The sequence below is a fragment of the Cervus canadensis genome, chromosome X, assembly GCF_019320065.1.
Source record: "Cervus canadensis isolate Bull #8, Minnesota chromosome X, ASM1932006v1, whole genome shotgun sequence".
Taxonomy (NCBI): Eukaryota; Metazoa; Chordata; class Mammalia; order Artiodactyla; family Cervidae; genus Cervus; species Cervus canadensis.
Window position 1 is genome coordinate 142,101,014 of NC_057419.1, and position 16,420 is coordinate 142,117,433.

Genomic DNA, 16,420 nt, shown 5'->3' on the forward strand with positions numbered 1-16,420 from the left:
ACAGGCAAGAATCCCTATTCCACCACGTATTTGGTGAGGATACAGAACAATGGGACTCAACCCGCTGGTGGAGGAAGAAGTTGGACACAGTTTCCCTGCACTCAGTGAGCCTATGACCTAGCCATCCCACTCCCTTAAACACTGAAATGCGTATTGCACATGGGCTAGACATCAGAACACTGCTTGCATCGGTGCTCTGAAGGGCTCTCAAGTGGAAAGCATGCAGATGTCCAGGGACAAGAAGAAAAATGGAGGGACAAAGGGAGGTGTGGCTCCACAAGGGTACATGACAGGGCAAGGAAAGAGAAAGCCCGGTGGAGACAGGTCACACTGTAGATACTGGTTGATACTGCCACAAATGTCGAGTGATGCTAAGAGGAAGTGGCAGAAGACCACAGAGAACCTGATAAAATTGACCGTGATTTGCAGATAACAAGTGTAAGCAAGACTATTTAAGGATGAGATAACAGTGTCTTAAAAAAAACAAAGGAAAATCCAAACGGAAAATGGAGGGTGATGGTTTATACAAGACACCCTGGAGGATGGCTCTTCGTCTGCAAGCGGAAGGGAGTGAGTGGAACGGAAATCAGGAGGAGAGTGACTAGGGGTTGGTAAATGCTCCTTCATCAGGCAGGCGGAGGCTGGAGCACCTGTTCCTCACTCCCCTGGCCTTCTGTGATTTCCCAGGAAAACGGCCCGCAAGGGCAGTGTCCTCTGCAGACAGAACATGGAGAGCCGCAGCGTGGGTCCCCAGCCTGAGCACCCCCCACCCCCCCGGAGGGCTGTTCTGTAAGGGGCGGGGTGAGGCCCAGGCCCCGCCTCCCGCATGCGCACTGTGCCAGCCAATCGGCGCTGCTCCCTCTCAGGAGAGGCCGGTTACTTCCGTGCTGTCCCGAGGTCCTGAGAGGAGCGTCCCGTGTGCGGTGTGAGGTTCGCAGTTTGGAGATTGTGGTGAGGAGCTCACCCTGTGTGGATGAAGGATGGAGGGAGGGAGGGACAGGCAGAGGGATCCAAGAGGGGGACAGAGGGACCCTCAGGGAGGCCGGCGGCACCACATGACCGTGAGCAGGGCTGGGGGAGGGGCGGCGCCATCTTCTCAGACTTGAAGGAATCAGAGTGTGGGGCTGTGGCAGCCAGGCTGGCCTCTGAGGCGATGTCCCCAAGGCTTCCCCTCGGCCTCCAGCCGGGCAGAAGGAGGACCCCAAGGGCTGGGCCAGCAGGCGGGGTTTGGGGAAAGCTGTCGGTCCCCACAACCCAGGAGAGTCTCAGAAGGTGGGCAAGCGTCATCCACCCAGGTCTGTCCTTCCTGCCCAGTGACCGGGCAGAAAGGATGGGCCAGTGCCCTGAGGTCATCGTGGGGTCCAGATGGCGTGTCAGGAAGGCCCCCAACCCGACTGTGCCTGGACAGGTGCTGAACGGTTTATTCCCCACCCCTATGGAGGGACACTCAGGTTTGTCCTGCCTGTGGCCAGGCCTCCCTGCCCAACACCTGATCCTTGGAGACCCAAGGCGCAGGGGGCAGCCTCTGTCCCCATGTGGGATCCTGACACTCTGTCCCCAGAGGGTCTTGACACTCAGATGTCTGTGGGCAGCACGGGGCTGTGAGGGGCGGTGCAGGAGGCAGTCTTCCATCACAGCGCTTGGGGGAGGGGGTCATGATCACTGCGTGCTTCATCAGCTCCTCCTCCAACAAGAGACAAGAGAATGCACACACACTGATCTGCCATGGAGGACCCATGCCGGCCATCGCCCGTTGACCTTGTGCCAATCTGTGTCTTTACGTTTGTGCTCCCAGGGTGCAGGCGTACTGTCTGTACCTTGGAAGACACGAGTAGATGGAGAGGCCTCAGAGGAAGCGTCTCAGGAGGGTTAAGGATGCCTCAAAGGAGATTCAGGATGCCCCTATGGAGGCTCAGGATATGGCAGCCTGTGACTCTGGGAGTCAGGAGAGAAGAGAGCTGAGTGAGCCAGAGAGTGTTTGCCAAGGTACGGTCTTTCGGAAACCTTTGCAGATCACAGTGCATGGGTGAGGGCGGAGATGCCGGGTCGGGCAGTAACCCTGTCCCTTGGGTCACTGCTTCCCAGTCCTCCACATGGTAAGCAGGGAAAGCCATGTGTGTGCCGAGCTGTGTCATGTATCGGAGACTGCCCAGTTCAGCCTCATATCCCAAACTGGGACTGCCCTGTAAGCTTCCTAGCAGCTCTCCTTCATAACAGCTTGCACATCCTTCTTTCCAAACCATTTCCTGGGGTGCTACAGTTTTTTTTCACCTGTTGGTCAACCCTGAAAGGCTTATAACACTGTCTCCAAAAAGTGGTCCTGGTCCCTGACCTAACTTCATCTGACCTGCACATACATGATTCCTCTTGAGATGTCTGCTTTAAGAAGCTTTTGTTGGGGCAAAGCCTGGACCCTCTACAGTGAGTCTGTTTCTTCAGGAAACCTGACCAAAATGTCATACATCAGTTTTACAATGTTTTCTATTTTTATTTCTGTGCAGAAAACAGCTCAGTGACTGAAACCCTCGGGGGGGAACAGCCCTCTGCAGAAACATTTCAGGAAGATTTGCGGTAATGTTCTATAGCAATTTTTACCTGCTAGGTAAAGTCAGCTTGGCTCACGTAACAAGTATTGTCTGTGAAATCCTTGAGTGGCGGATTTCTTTCATAACAAGTATGGTCTTTTAGGTTGTCTTTATTGAATAATATTTGATGTAACTTCTTCACAGGAATGAAATACAGAAGATGCTGGAAGAATTTAGAGGTATGTTTGAGTGATATTTATAATTAATGAAAATTGTTTTAAACCATGTAGCTTTTATAAATTTAGATGTTAAATGGGTGGATAATAAGACTTCTTCTCAGATACAGGATTTTATGCAAGTATTCAGTGTGTTTTGACTTTTAGGTTTTGTAGGTTTTTGCAAAGTGAAAATGGTACTAACATTGTTGATGAACCAAGAATGATGCTTTAATTTCTGCATGTGTACCCTGAATGGACCGTGTAAGGAAATGGATGAGATAGTTTGTACCACCTTTGGTGTGCACAACTAAAGTGATGTATCAGTGCTCAGGTCAATTTTAAACAGTCTTGATTTAATTACTTCTCACGACTTTCTGATGTTCTTTTCTTTGGTTAGCAGCAGAAATGGAATCCTTTTTCGTTATTTAAACATTTATAATCTGTGTCAGAGAAAACTAGAGACAACTCTCCTAGCTATTGAGAGATGTATAATCAGGTCCCCAAACTTGGAAGAATTTTACTGTTCTGTCAGATACTAGTTACCATATCTGTGTTAGAGGACAGTACACTTAGGAAAGCATCTGGGGCAATTTGTGCCCCTTTGATACAGATCACCCTCACAGGCAAATATGCTCTGAATACTTTGGTCTGCTTCGTTGGGATGAGGTGCTTCTTTTGTGAGCTGCCTGGTGAACCGTTTATTATGTATAGATTCTGGATGTATAAATTATTTTTATTATATTGCAGACCCTTCATGATTACTGAAAGATAACTATTTATTGTTGGCCCATAAAATCAAACCATGTGATTTGCAAAGCTTATCTTATAGGAATAAATCTTTGTGAAATGCAGCACTTACAGATAAAAACATTATGTACAAAGCTCCGGGAAAAATATTTTTTAAATGTTCCTGAACTGCTTACTTGAAACCTGGGTTTTTATGCCCATGGTCTTTGTCTCCTTTAGTGAAATACAGTCAAAAGCATCACACACTAGATTGCTTGAAAAATCAGTTTCGTGCAATATAATGATTTTTATCCTTTTGAAGGATACTTTCGCAAAGGATTCTTTTCTGCATTATTTTGCAACACATCCTAATGGTAATCCATCTAAACATGTCCCTTGAACTACAGGATATTTTACACAGTTAGAAAGAGTTGCCTTTTCACTGTTTTCTGATGAGGAATGAATGGAAAGTTTTCTCCTGAGATTCTTTATACACGTTTTGAAACTTGGAAAATGCTTTGATTGTTATCACTTTTCCAGTATCTCTAAATCTAAAGGTGGTCTGTGGTTAGAAAAATTAGAGTCGTGATACTAGTACTGGAAAGGTTTTCCAGAGAAAAGTGAGCAAATCTTGCGTTTTGAAATGGTGTCTGTATTATAAATCTTAAGTGTCTTTGCATATTGCTGAGGCAGCATTTGCCCATATTGATTTGAATGTATCAGAACAAGATAATTTTCCACATTTGACTTTAATGAGTAAATATTTTTTATATAGTTGACATGAAACAGGCTCTTCTTGCAAAGAGAAAAAAGTTTGAGATGAACACAAGAGCTACTATCAAAATCACTAATGAAAAACTTGATAGTGTTTGGAAAACACACCAAGAACAAAGGTAAAGTGGTTTAAGTTTTTGTGCCACAATGACGTTTTGTATAATTTCTTAGTATCTGATGGTATGTATAAGGCAAACACTATTACATTTTCCAGTGCAAAACATATTTTGCTTGATTTTTTTTTCCTAACCAGGTAAAGCCATTAGTTTTGTAATCCTACTCCTTAAGAGAATTGAGATATATTTCCTAGAAGAAAATAAAGATGACCTTTTTCCTTCCCCTTTCAAAGAACAATTGAGTTTTCATTCTATATAATTAAATTATATTCAATCTAGACCTATCCTAGCTGAACATAAGGCTGATGTCTTAAACCATTATTCTTGTGACAGTTAACTATATTCAGTTATGCAGAAAAGGTTAATCTTATATTGTGAAAAATTTGTACCATTTAACTAAGTTGTGTTTACTGTTCTTTTTTTCAAAATTCATTGTTGTGCCAAAGAGGGGAAATAGTTAAGTGAAATATTCCTGTTTGGTAATCTTCTCTGATAAATAGATAGTATAAGCTGACTGAATCTACTTATCATATTAGGACATACAGGATATTCAGTAAGAAGAAATGAAAAGTAAACTGCTTTTATTAATAGATAAAATGATGTTTCTGGGAAATTCATAGTACAATAAATTGTCACTAGATTTCAAGAAGTAGAGAGCATGTGCAATAGTGTTTGTATTCATTCAGTCAGGAGCAGTACTTTTGGAACTGAGGAGTAAGTTATCCACTTAACCTCTCTGTTTCCCGTGAGAATATTTCAGCTGCTATTGTGCTATTACTGCTTTCTTCTTTTATAGTGTAAATTGTGTCAAATCAATTTTGTTTTAAATACAGTTGATATTTGTTTGTATCTTTGTGGAGTTTGACATTGCTCTTTCTTATGTTTCACAGGCAGAATCTTTATCTCAAATATGCTCAGCAGTTTCAGACTTTGTTTCGAGAGTGGGATTTAGACATGAAGAAAGCCCAGGAACAAGAAGAAAAACTAGCTGTTAGTATCAGCCTTAGCTTTAAAATGAGCTTATTGTATCAAAGTCTCAATTAGCAATCGCTCAGGCAATGATACAGGAGAGAAGCTAGAGCCCCTGAACTCAGATGGGTGAAGGTGGGTGGGAGATGTAGTGAAGGGAGAATGAGTGTTCTCTTGGGAGTGCCTCTGTTTATTTAGTGAAGTAGTAAGGTCACCGTTTAGGAGTAAGGATGGTGGATAAGTTGTTGCCTTTGGGGGACAGAGAAGAAGCCCTGGAATTGTTTCCTGAGAGGACCAGGGAGATACCATTGCCAAGCAGCAATTATGGGTGCAAATTAGGTTGCTGTCATAGTGATCATGAATTTAAAGTGAGACCACTCCACATGGCTGATGCAGAGCAGCTGGAGAGGCGGATTTCCCAGGATTGGGGTTTAGTCATGAAGACTGACAGAGGAGGGGCCAAGGTACATGTGCCATGGCATAGGTGTAATGATCGATGGTGGGATTTAAGCTGAGAAGGAGGAGAGAGGAAGTCAAGAGAGTGGGGGTTGGGGACAATGAACAGTCCTAGCATCAGCGGATGTTATTCCTGATGTAGTGTTGACCTGTATGTAGCAAGAAAGGGAATGAAGTGCAAAACAGAGAGGTAGTGGTTGAATGCTAGGGGAAATGAAAAAGTATATGTAGTACAATGGTCTAGGGCCCAGACCCCAGAATGGTAAATGTTTGGGATCCAATCTTGGTTGACCAGTGCTAGCTGTGAAACCAAGGACAGATTGTTTATCTGTGTGTCTCAGTTTCCTCATCTATGAAAGGGAACACAGTGAGAGTATGTACCTCATAGAGACTTTTTGAAGAATAAAAAAATGAGATCATATAGAAGAAGTCTGTTAAAGTCATTGGAACCATACCTGACCTGTAGTTCCTGTTTAAGTCTTTGCTCTAACTAATATCATGTAGCCAGGGCAGTTCTTGGGAATGACCGAATCCCATGACTATGGGGTATGACTATATAAGTGAGTGGCTAATGTAAAGAAGCGGGTAAGTTTATTGTTGGAGTTTAGGTCAAAGAACAGAAAGGCCAGCTATTGGAAGGATCATCTATGTGCATATTGAAGGGGCCAAGAATTAATATATATTTTGAGTATTGTTAAGAAAGAATAGTTCCTCAGCAATTACTGTTAGGAAGGATTACCTTGTAGATTTTGCCTACCCGTGGTAAACACATTATTGGAAGGGTCATTTGTGGATTTTGACCTCAAGAATGACATGTTTTGAAGATTGTTAAGAAAGAATATCTCCTACTCAGTGACTGATAGGGTAGGAATATTATATGGTTTCTGTCTTGTAGTGGTGACCACAGTTACTTCAACTTGGTCATCAAAGTTGTCAAAACAGGAAATGTTAACAAGCATTGAGTTAGAGAGAGTTCCTTTAAAGCTTAATGTATAAACATGCTTTCCAAATATTAAATGTTGCCCACATTTTACCACTTTTTCTTTTATATTTGTAGCGTATGTTTCAAGAGCAACGAAATGTTCTTCAACAAGCTAGACTTCTTCAGAGCCAGAGGCTGAAAAAAATTAAAAATTCATATGAGCAATTCCTGAAGGTCTGTTGTATTTGGTAACACAGTACATCTCATAAAAACAATATGTATATAAAAGTAGAAGATAGTCTGTGTCTATCCAAACTTATGGGGGAGAAAACATTTAGGTCGTGCCTGCCTTTAACTTGTTAAACATTCTCCATTTTGAATTCATTGGTCTGAATACAGCCTAATTGGTAAATGTGTTTTTAGTTTTAGGATTCCTTTATACTTTTGTGAAAGTGAAAGTGTTAGTCACTCAGTCATGTCTGACTCTTTGCAATCCTGTGGACTGTAGCCTCTGTCCATGGAATTCTCCAGGCAAGAATACTGGAGTCGGTTGCCATTCCCTTCTCCAGGGGAACTTCCTGACCCAGGGATCGAGCCCAGGTCTCCCACATTGCAGGCAGATTCTTTACCATCTGAGCCATCAGGGAAGCCTATAGTTTTGTGGGAATCATTTAAAATGGGGAACTGCAAACTGGGAATTTAATCTAGATGTATATACATGGTGAAGAAAACTGATACTTGATTAACCTTTTTATCATAACTATTTTGTTCAGCAATGAGTATTTAGGCGATCAGCCAAGGACAAATATATACTGGAAATTTAGGAATTTAATAAATTATCTCTAGGTGTCTTTTACCTTTCTCCTATTAACTGTTGCTGCTGCATATAAAGTCAGGCAGTTATAATTAGTGAAGACCTTTTTTGTTTTCAAATGCATTGTATGAACATTTATGGGGTATTTGCTTTTAGAATATGAGTAACTAATAGTGACTTTATATGCGAATTTATAATCACATAAGAAAGTCAAAGTGTATAACTGAATGAAAAACCCAGAAGTGGACTACGTGTTTGTGGATTGAAAGTGATTTGCTGTGATATTTGCACATTAGCAAACTGTTCTCAGTGCCTGTTGTCCCTTTCTTCATATATATATGTGCATACTTATTCAGGACGTGATAGGACCCTGCACATTCCCCTTCTTTTTCCTTGGAGAGGAAGCAGAAGTGCTCTTTTGAGTGACCATCTTGTCCAAATACAAGATGTTAATGTGTCACTCTTTTTAAACTAATTGAGATGGCTTAAGTAAACTAGTAAAAGGCTTTTAAATAGATAATCTTTAAAGAGCTTTAGAATCATATATGTGCAAAAGTTGTCTTGAACATGTTTCTAAGTAGACAAGATGTAGCTCTAATGTTACCTGAGAACCATTTACTACTAATTGGTGTGAAGATTTAATAAAGTACCAAAGAAGAGTGCTTCTGAAGGACATTGCTAAATGTCAGCATTTATGGTACTAACTTTAGTGTTATTTTTGACGCCTCCAAGTCCCTTATCCTTCCCACACAGCAATTACTGGGCTCTGCAATTTTTAGATCTGCATCTGCAATTTCTCTCATTTTAGAAAATTGAAGTCTGACTGGTTTACAGCATTGTGTTTAGTTTTTGGTATACAGCAACGTGCTTCGTTATGCATATATATACATACATGTGTATTTTCCACAGTTTATTGTGATCCACACAGTCAAAGGCTTTGGCATAGTCAATAGAGCAGAAGTAGATGGTTTTTTTTTTTTTACTCTTTCCCTTTTTTGATGATCCAGCAGATGCTGGCAATTTGATCTCTGGTTCCTCTGCCTTTTCTCAATCCAGCTTGAACATCTGGAAGTTCATGGTTCATGTACTATTGAACCCTCGCTTGGGTGTATATGTAGATCATATACATACATATATATTTAGATACATATTCCAGAAAAATATCTATTTCTGCTTTATTGAGTATGACTCTGTAGATCACAATAAACTGTGGAAAATTCTGAAAGAGATGGGAATACCAAACCACCTGACCTGCCTCTTGAGAAATCTGTATGCAGGTCAGGAAGCAACAGCTAGAACTGGACATGGAACAACAGATTGGTTCCAAATAGGAAAAGGAGTACGTCAAGGCTACATTTGTCACCCTGCTTATTTAACTTATATGTAGAGTACATCATGAGAAACACTGGGCTGGAGGAAGCACAGGCTGGAATAAAGATTGATGGGAGAAATATCAATAACCTCAGATATGCAGATGACACCACCCTTATGGCAGAAAGTGAAGAGGAACTAAACAGCTTCTTGATGAAGGGGAAAGAGGAGAGTGAAAAAGTTGGCTTAAAGCTCCACATTCAGAAAACTAAGATCATGGCATCTGGTCCCATCACTTCATGGCAAATAGATGGGGAGACAGTGGAAACAGTGGCTGACTTTATTTTTCTGGGCTCCAAAATTACTGCAGAAGTTTACTGCAGCCATGAAATTAAAAGATGCTTACTCCTTGGAAGGAAAATTATGACCAACCTAGACAGCATATTAAAAGGCAGAGACATTACTTTGCCAACAAAGGTCCATCTAGTCAAGGCTATGGTTTTTCCAGTGGTCATGTATGGATGTGAGAGTTGGACTATAAAGAAAGCTGAGAGGTATAAAATTGATGCTTTTGAACTGTGGTGTTGGAGAAGACTCTTGAGAGTCCCTTGGACTGCAAGGAGATCCAACCAGTCCATCCTGGGTGTTCATTGGAAGGACTGATGTTGAAGCTGAAACTCCAATACTTTGGCCACCTGATGCGAAGAGCTGACTCATTTGAAAAGTCCCTGATGCTGGGAAAGATTAGGGCAGGAGGAGAAGGGGACGACTCGGGATGAGATGGTTGGATGGCATCACCGACTCAATGGACATGAGTTTGGGTGGGCTCCGGGAGTTGGTAATGGACAAGAAGGCCTCGCGTGCTGCAGTTCATGGGGTCTTAAAGAGTCCGACACAACTGAGCGACTAAACTGAACTGAACTGATACATACATATATAGAGTTCATATATATATATATATACACACACACACACACACTCATATATGTTTCTAAATATATACATACATATATATTTCAATCATTTTCCATTGTAGCTTACTATAAGATAGTGAATATAGTTCCCTATGCTACATAGTAAATCCTGTGTTCTTTGTCTGTTTTATGTATAGTACAATAGTTTGCACCTATTTCATTTCTTCCTTTGAATTCCCACTGCTGCTGCCCTACCTGGTTCAGGGCCTCATCATCCCTTGCTTGTTCTATTAAACTCTTGCCTGACTTCTCTCCTCTCCAATCCATCCTTCACACTTCTGTAATAATGATCCTCCTAAAATTATCCCTTCCCTCCTGCAATCCTGTCATTATAGCTTCCGAGTTTGAAGTTTTAGATGTTCAACGTGTCCCCCATAACAAGATCCCTCCTGCCTTTGTGGTTTCCCCACATACATTCTTTGTCTCCTCCCACCTGTCCAGATTGGTTGCTTTCTCTGCACTGTCACCATTACCTCCTTGCTTTGCATATGCTCCTCGCCTACAATAGGTTTGATTCCCTCCTTCTTTTACTAATTGACATCTTATTCTTTTGCCAACAAAGTCAGAATCAATCCTGTTTTCCACTACATAGTCACGGCAGAATGTGCTTCCTGAATTGTTATAATGTTTTTGTCTTTTGTTTTTTAATTTTAAAAATACGTATAGAAAACCACAACTGGGCCTACAACCTCTCCTTAGCTTTTGTTGTTGTTGTTGTTGTTGTTTGTTTTTTAGATAGGATGGAAGGAGGACTACTCTTACTTTTAGATAGAATGCACTTGGTCAATATTTGTTGAATGAATGGTAAAGATTTAGAACATAAATTTGTTTTTCATCATGTAGCGAGGTCATAGTAGAGCTCATTCTATTCCCTCCAGTGGAGCCATGTTTCACTCATTATTAGTCACTATACATGCATTGTTACTTATTGTTTAGAAAGCTCATTAGAGGGTTTTTAAATTCTGGTATTTCATTCCGTGGGACCATCAGTTTTTTTGTTTTTCCTCCCCCTTGACCTTTACTCTTCCTTAAGTTATTGTTTTGAGCAAAGGGTAAGGTGATTGTACCACTGTAATAATACAATTTGACTCAAGTCAGCATTTAGAAGATCCCTTAAGTGAATATTTCGATCTCCATGTATTTGTTATAGTATTTTTATTTGGAATAAATAGTGAGCATCCTTTGAATATTAAGTGTTATTACTTTTGAACTTTAATTGTATCCATTTAGAATGTGAGATGAAAAGTGGTGCTTTCTCACTGAACTAGACTTTCTCTTTTAGCGTATGGAGGAGTTAGAGAAGGATCATGAACATTTTCTGAGTGATGAGCAAAGTGAAATTAGACAAGGAATGGCCATGCTGCAAGACAAAATTATCGTTGAAGCTGTAAGTAGTGTGTATTTAATATTGAGAACTACAGAGGGATGTGAGCATTGGGGTATTTTTTTAATGAAGTATATATAACAATTACCTAAATAATATGCAGATGTTTAATATTTCTTTCCTTTCCTGAAACAGCTGCAGAATGAACTGCAAATGCTTCAAAAGTTTCTTCTGTCCCTGTTATTCTGAGGGCTTTGGAGAAAGAGCTTGAACCCAAGTTGTATGATACAAGTGCAACATCAGCCACACTGAAGCACATTATTTTAAAAATTGTAGTTGAAGTGGGTACATCTTGTTTATCTTAGCACATTTTTTCAGTGCAAGACATCCTATGTGTTAAAGCCCATATAAAACCTAAAGAGTTTGTGATTATAATCAGCAATTCTCAAATTATAAGCGTCAAGCTTTCAGCTCTTTTCATTATTAACATTGATGTTTTGTGCCTAACACTGTCAAATAAACTTTTAGCAATAAAGGTGATTTAATTCTAGGTTTGGCATCAGTGTGTTCTACATCAGTCCAAGGAGTATAGAAAGAAGAGGAGCCTGGCGAGCTACCATCCGTGGGGTTGGAAAGCGTCAGACACGGCCGAGTGACTAACACATCCACACCAATTAAAGTAACATTTGATGTCTCTGTGGAAATGACATATTCACAAGCCCATGTCTCAGCACGTTGTTCTCGCTTAAGGAAAAAAATTAAAGAGTATAAGATCCATTCTATCTGTGCACCCCTTTGTATTTACTCGTTAGTTTACGGATCCAATTCCAAAGGGAAAAAAATGATTTCAAAGGAAAAATCTACTCCATTGCTTTATAAAAATTATTAAAAGCAACTTACATTTATGTTTTTTAATTAACTGAACTTCTAAAATATCTGTAAGAGAAAAGACCTAGCTATTGAAATACATAAATATCAGTGCTGAGACATGGGCTTGTGACTACGTCATTTCCACAGAGACATCAAAATGTTACTTTAATTGGTGTGAAAGTGTTAGTGACTCAGTCATGTCCAACTCTTTACAACCCCATGGACGGTAGCCCACCAGGCTCCCCTACCCATGGAATTCTTGTCCAGGCAAGAATACTGGCATGGGTTACCATGCCCATCTCCAGGGTGTCTTCCCGACTCAGGGATCAAACCCGTGTCTCTTGTGTCTCCTCCATTGGCAGGCAGTTTCTTTACCACTAGTGCCACCTGGGAAGCCCTCATCAATATATACATACACTTAGTTATTTACAGTTAAATATTTCATGTCTGTCTTTAAATATAAGTTGCCTACAGTGCTTTGTTTTCAAGTTTAACATTCATTGACTATGTGGAACATTGATTTTTTTATTCACCTGAAAACTTGGATGATTAATTCCTGTGCCTTTCCTTTTGTTTTGTGCATTTTTTACACATAGTAGCACAACACTGTCTTCACTTGGACACATGTTATTTAATAAACATGGCATTGTTTCAGAATATATTGAAAGAAGTCAGGTAAACATCTTTTTCCAAGTTACTCAAATTGATTTTGTGACCCCTTCAAAACAATATATTCCCATTTGGAGGGCAGGAGTGACTCTCCTGTTTTTCTGTGTGTTTTTCCTTTTAATTCTGGCCCTATACACCAGCCTCCTCTTTAAGGTTTTCCAAGGCTTTAAAAACAAGCCCATATAGATTCTCCTTTTCTGACTCGAATGACATATGCCCCATGGACTGTAGCCCGCCAGTCTCCTTCTGTCCATGGGATTTCCCAGGCAAGAATACTGGAGTGGGTTGCCATTTCCTTCTCCAGAGTTTCTTCCCAACCCAAGGATTGAACCCAGGTCTCCTGCATTAGCAGGTGGCTTCTTTACCACTGAGCAACCTGGGAAGCCACCTTTGGTGACCATTTTTCTTTCTCCGTCAGCACTTTTCTTTCATGTCACTTGTGCCTTAGCTGGTATTTTATTTTTCACAAGAGGGAACATTTAGTGTCCACATTCTGTGACAGTGAGATTTTAACTCAGAATATCAGGACAAGTGACTCTAAAGCAAATGTAAAGATCCATTTTTCCCCCTCCAAACTCCCCCTTTCAAAAGAAAGAACAATTTCTTTCACTAAATAGAAATTTCAGAAAAACCACAGTTTGAGTTTCTAAATCCTCATAGTTAGACTAATGTGCATATTTTCCTTTGTTTCATAGTAACTAAACACTTGCTTTGCAAACATCAAGGAAATCCTTTCTTGTCATATCCTTTGACTGAACAATTGCAGTGCTACAAGGAATGCGCTTGGGTAGTATCACGACTTAATGTTTCAATTTATAGCATTCAAAGTAAATGTCACCCTTTTTTGCAATCAAAGGAAGCAAGGCAGATATCCTTCATGTCCTGGATTTTTATCTAACCCTTCAGCAACAAAACCCCAAATGTCTAATAAGGATTTCTCTTCTGACACAAAGATTGCTAAAATTTTGAACACAGAGGTTCCCTTCTTATCCTCAGGATTGACACTGAGTTTTGGAGCTGTATTTCTGATTACATGTCCAGACTGCTGCACTCTCATTCTGATCATAAATCTGAGCCCAAATGTTAATGATTACAGTGGAGGCTTCTTGTCTCCTTCAGCTACTACTCAGTCACTAAGCTTGTGAACCTGATCAGGTGCTTGATGACACGATGTCTAGAACACATTACAATGAAGGTGTCTTGAAATTTACAGACACAAAACACTAAATGTGGCATCATACAAATGATGCAACGACCTTTGCAAACAAAATATAAAAGGTTTCATGGTCTGTCTTTCCTGAAGCAGTAGCTATATTCCTGCTATCCCTTAAATCTCAAATTGTAGCCTAAATTTTTTTCACTGAAAATAGGATATTTTAGAAAAATTTCAAAATATATGAAAATATATTTCAAAATATATGAAATATATGAAAATATATTTCAAAATATATGAACATCACTGGAGTTGCATGGAATACACAGGGCATTTCCACGCAGTTACAGAGACTGAGTCATAGAGTTAAAAGGACTAGGCTGAAATGCTAAGGCTTGAAAGATGAAACCCAGTACTTCTGACTCCAGATTATGTCAACTGTATGCTGTGCAAGGAAACCACAGATCTTTAACCTGAAGGGTCATCAGTCATTAACATGTAATCATCTCATTCAGTCAGATAATTACCTTCTTCTTTTGAGGTTATTTCTAAGAAGGCCAAAGTCTTGAAATAAACACCATAGTTGAGGGGAGGCAGATACAAAGCTGTGAGGCATACAAAATTTAGAGGAAGGCTCAAGGCTAGCTCTTGAGGAAATTTACCCACAAACCAAGGTCAAGTGGTTTCCTTCAGCAACTGAAGTCCAGGAGAAAAAAGAGCCTCCTACCTCTGCCTTTCGGAGAGGGGCTTCTCCTGACCCAGTAGGGGGAAGCATTCATATCACCTCCTTGACTTTTTTTAAATTAATTTATTTTTTATTGAAGGATAATTCCTTTACAGAATTTGCTGTTTTCTGTAAAACCTCAACATGAATCAGCCATAGGTATACATGTATCCCCTCCCTTTTGAAACTCCCTTCCATCTCCCTCCCCATCCCACCCCTCTAGGTTGATACAGCATCCCTGTTTGAGTTTCCTGAGTTATACAGCAAATTTCTGTTGGCTATCTATTTTACATATGGTAATGTAAGTTTCCATGTTACTCTTTCCATTCATCTCACCTTCTCCTCCCCTCTCCCCATGTCCATAAGTCTATTCTCTATGTATGTTTCTCCACTGTTGCCCTTAAATAAATTCTTCAGTACCATTTTTCTAGGTTCCATATATATGTGTTAGAATATGTTGTTTCTCTTTCTGACTCACTTCACTCTGCATAATAGGTTCTAGGTTCATCCACCTCATTAGAAATGAATCAAATGTGTTCCTTTTTATGGCTGAGTAATATTCCATTGTGTATATGTACCACAACTTCTTTATCCATTCATCTGTCGATGGACATCTAGGTTGTTTCCATGTCCTAGCTATTGTAAATAGTGCTGCAGTGAACAATGGGTTTACATGTGTCTCTTTCAATTTTGGTTTCCTCAGGGTATATGCCTAGGAGTGGGATTGCTGGGTCATATAGTGGTTTTATTCCTAGTTTTCTAAGGAATCTCCATACCATCTTCCATAGTGGCTGTATCAATTTACATTCCCACCAACAGTGTATTTCTTGTATTTTTGATAATAGTCATTCTGACAGGTGTACGGTGGTATCTCAGTGTGAGTTTGATTTCCATTTTCATGATTATGTGTGATACTGAGCATCCTTTCATGCGTCTGTTGGCTATCTGTATGTCTTGTTTGGAAAAAATATACAGGTTCTCTGCTCTTTTTTTAATTTTTTATAAATGTATTCATTTTAATAGGAGGCTAATTACTTTATAATACTGTAGTGGTTTTGTCATACACTGACATGAATCAGCCATGGGTATACCTGCATTCCCCATCCTGAAACCCCTCCTTTCTCCTTTCCCATTCCATCCCTGTGGGTCATCCCAGTGCAACAGCCCAGAGCACAATGTATCATGCATCGAACCTGGACTGGCAATCCGTTTCACATATGATAATTTACATGTTTTAATGCCACTCTCCCATATCCTCCCGACCTTGCCCTTTCCCAGAGTCCAAAAGACTGTTTAGTACATCTGTGTCTCTTTTGCTGTTTCGCATACAGGGTTATCATTACCATCTTTCTAAATTCCATATATATGCATTTGTATACTATATTGGTGTTATTCTTTCTGGCTTACTTCACTCTGTATAATAGGCTCCAGTTTCATCCACCTCATTAGAACTGATTCAAATGCATTCTTTTTAATGGCTGAGTAATATTCCATTGTGTATATGTACCACAGCTTTCTCATCCATTCATCTGCTGATGGACATCTGGGTTATGTCCATGTCCTGGCTATTATAAACAGTGCCGTGATGAACATTGGGGTACACCTGTGTCTTTCAATTCTGGTTTCCTCAGTGTGTATGCCCAGAAGTGGGATTGCTGGGTCATATGGCAGTTCTATTTCCAGATTTTTTAAAGAATCTCCACACTGTTCTCCATAGTGGCTGTACTAGTTTGCATTCCCACCAACAGTGTAAGAGGATTCCCTTTTCTCCACACCCTTTCCAGCATTTATTGTTTGTAGACTGTTGGATAGCAGCCATTCTGACTGGCGTGAAATGGTACCTCATTGTGGTTTTGATTTGCATTTCTCATAATG

The 16,420-nt window shown here is 40.3% G+C and overlaps 1 protein-coding gene across 1 annotated transcript; it reads left to right on the forward strand.

Annotated features, from left to right (window-relative positions):
• Window positions 1-815: 815 nt before the first annotated feature.
• Window positions 816-11,649, forward strand: LOC122435897 (synaptonemal complex protein 3-like). Its single transcript, XM_043459993.1, has 9 exons — window positions 816-951; window positions 1,796-1,986; window positions 2,502-2,571; window positions 2,730-2,764; window positions 4,245-4,362; window positions 5,250-5,349; window positions 6,842-6,940; window positions 11,088-11,192; window positions 11,325-11,649. The coding sequence occupies exons 2-9, from the start codon at window positions 1,836-1,838 to the stop codon at window positions 11,376-11,378; spliced, it is 732 nt and encodes a 243-aa protein (XP_043315928.1). The 5' UTR covers window positions 816-951; window positions 1,796-1,835; the 3' UTR covers window positions 11,379-11,649.
• Window positions 11,650-16,420: the final 4,771 nt, after the last annotated feature.

Excerpts from the sequence above, each read along its gene's own strand:
- LOC122435897 (XM_043459993.1), top strand. The coding sequence starts at position 1,836 with ATGGAGAGGCCTCAGAGGAAGCGTCTCAGGAGGGTTAAGGATGCCTCA. Across the intron at positions 2,765-4,244 it reads GATGCTGGAAGAATTTAGAG|TTGACATGAAACAGGCTCTT; the intron begins GTATGTTTGAGT and ends TTTTTTATATAG. Across the intron at positions 6,941-11,087 it reads CATATGAGCAATTCCTGAAG|CGTATGGAGGAGTTAGAGAA; the intron begins GTCTGTTGTATT and ends TTTCTCTTTTAG.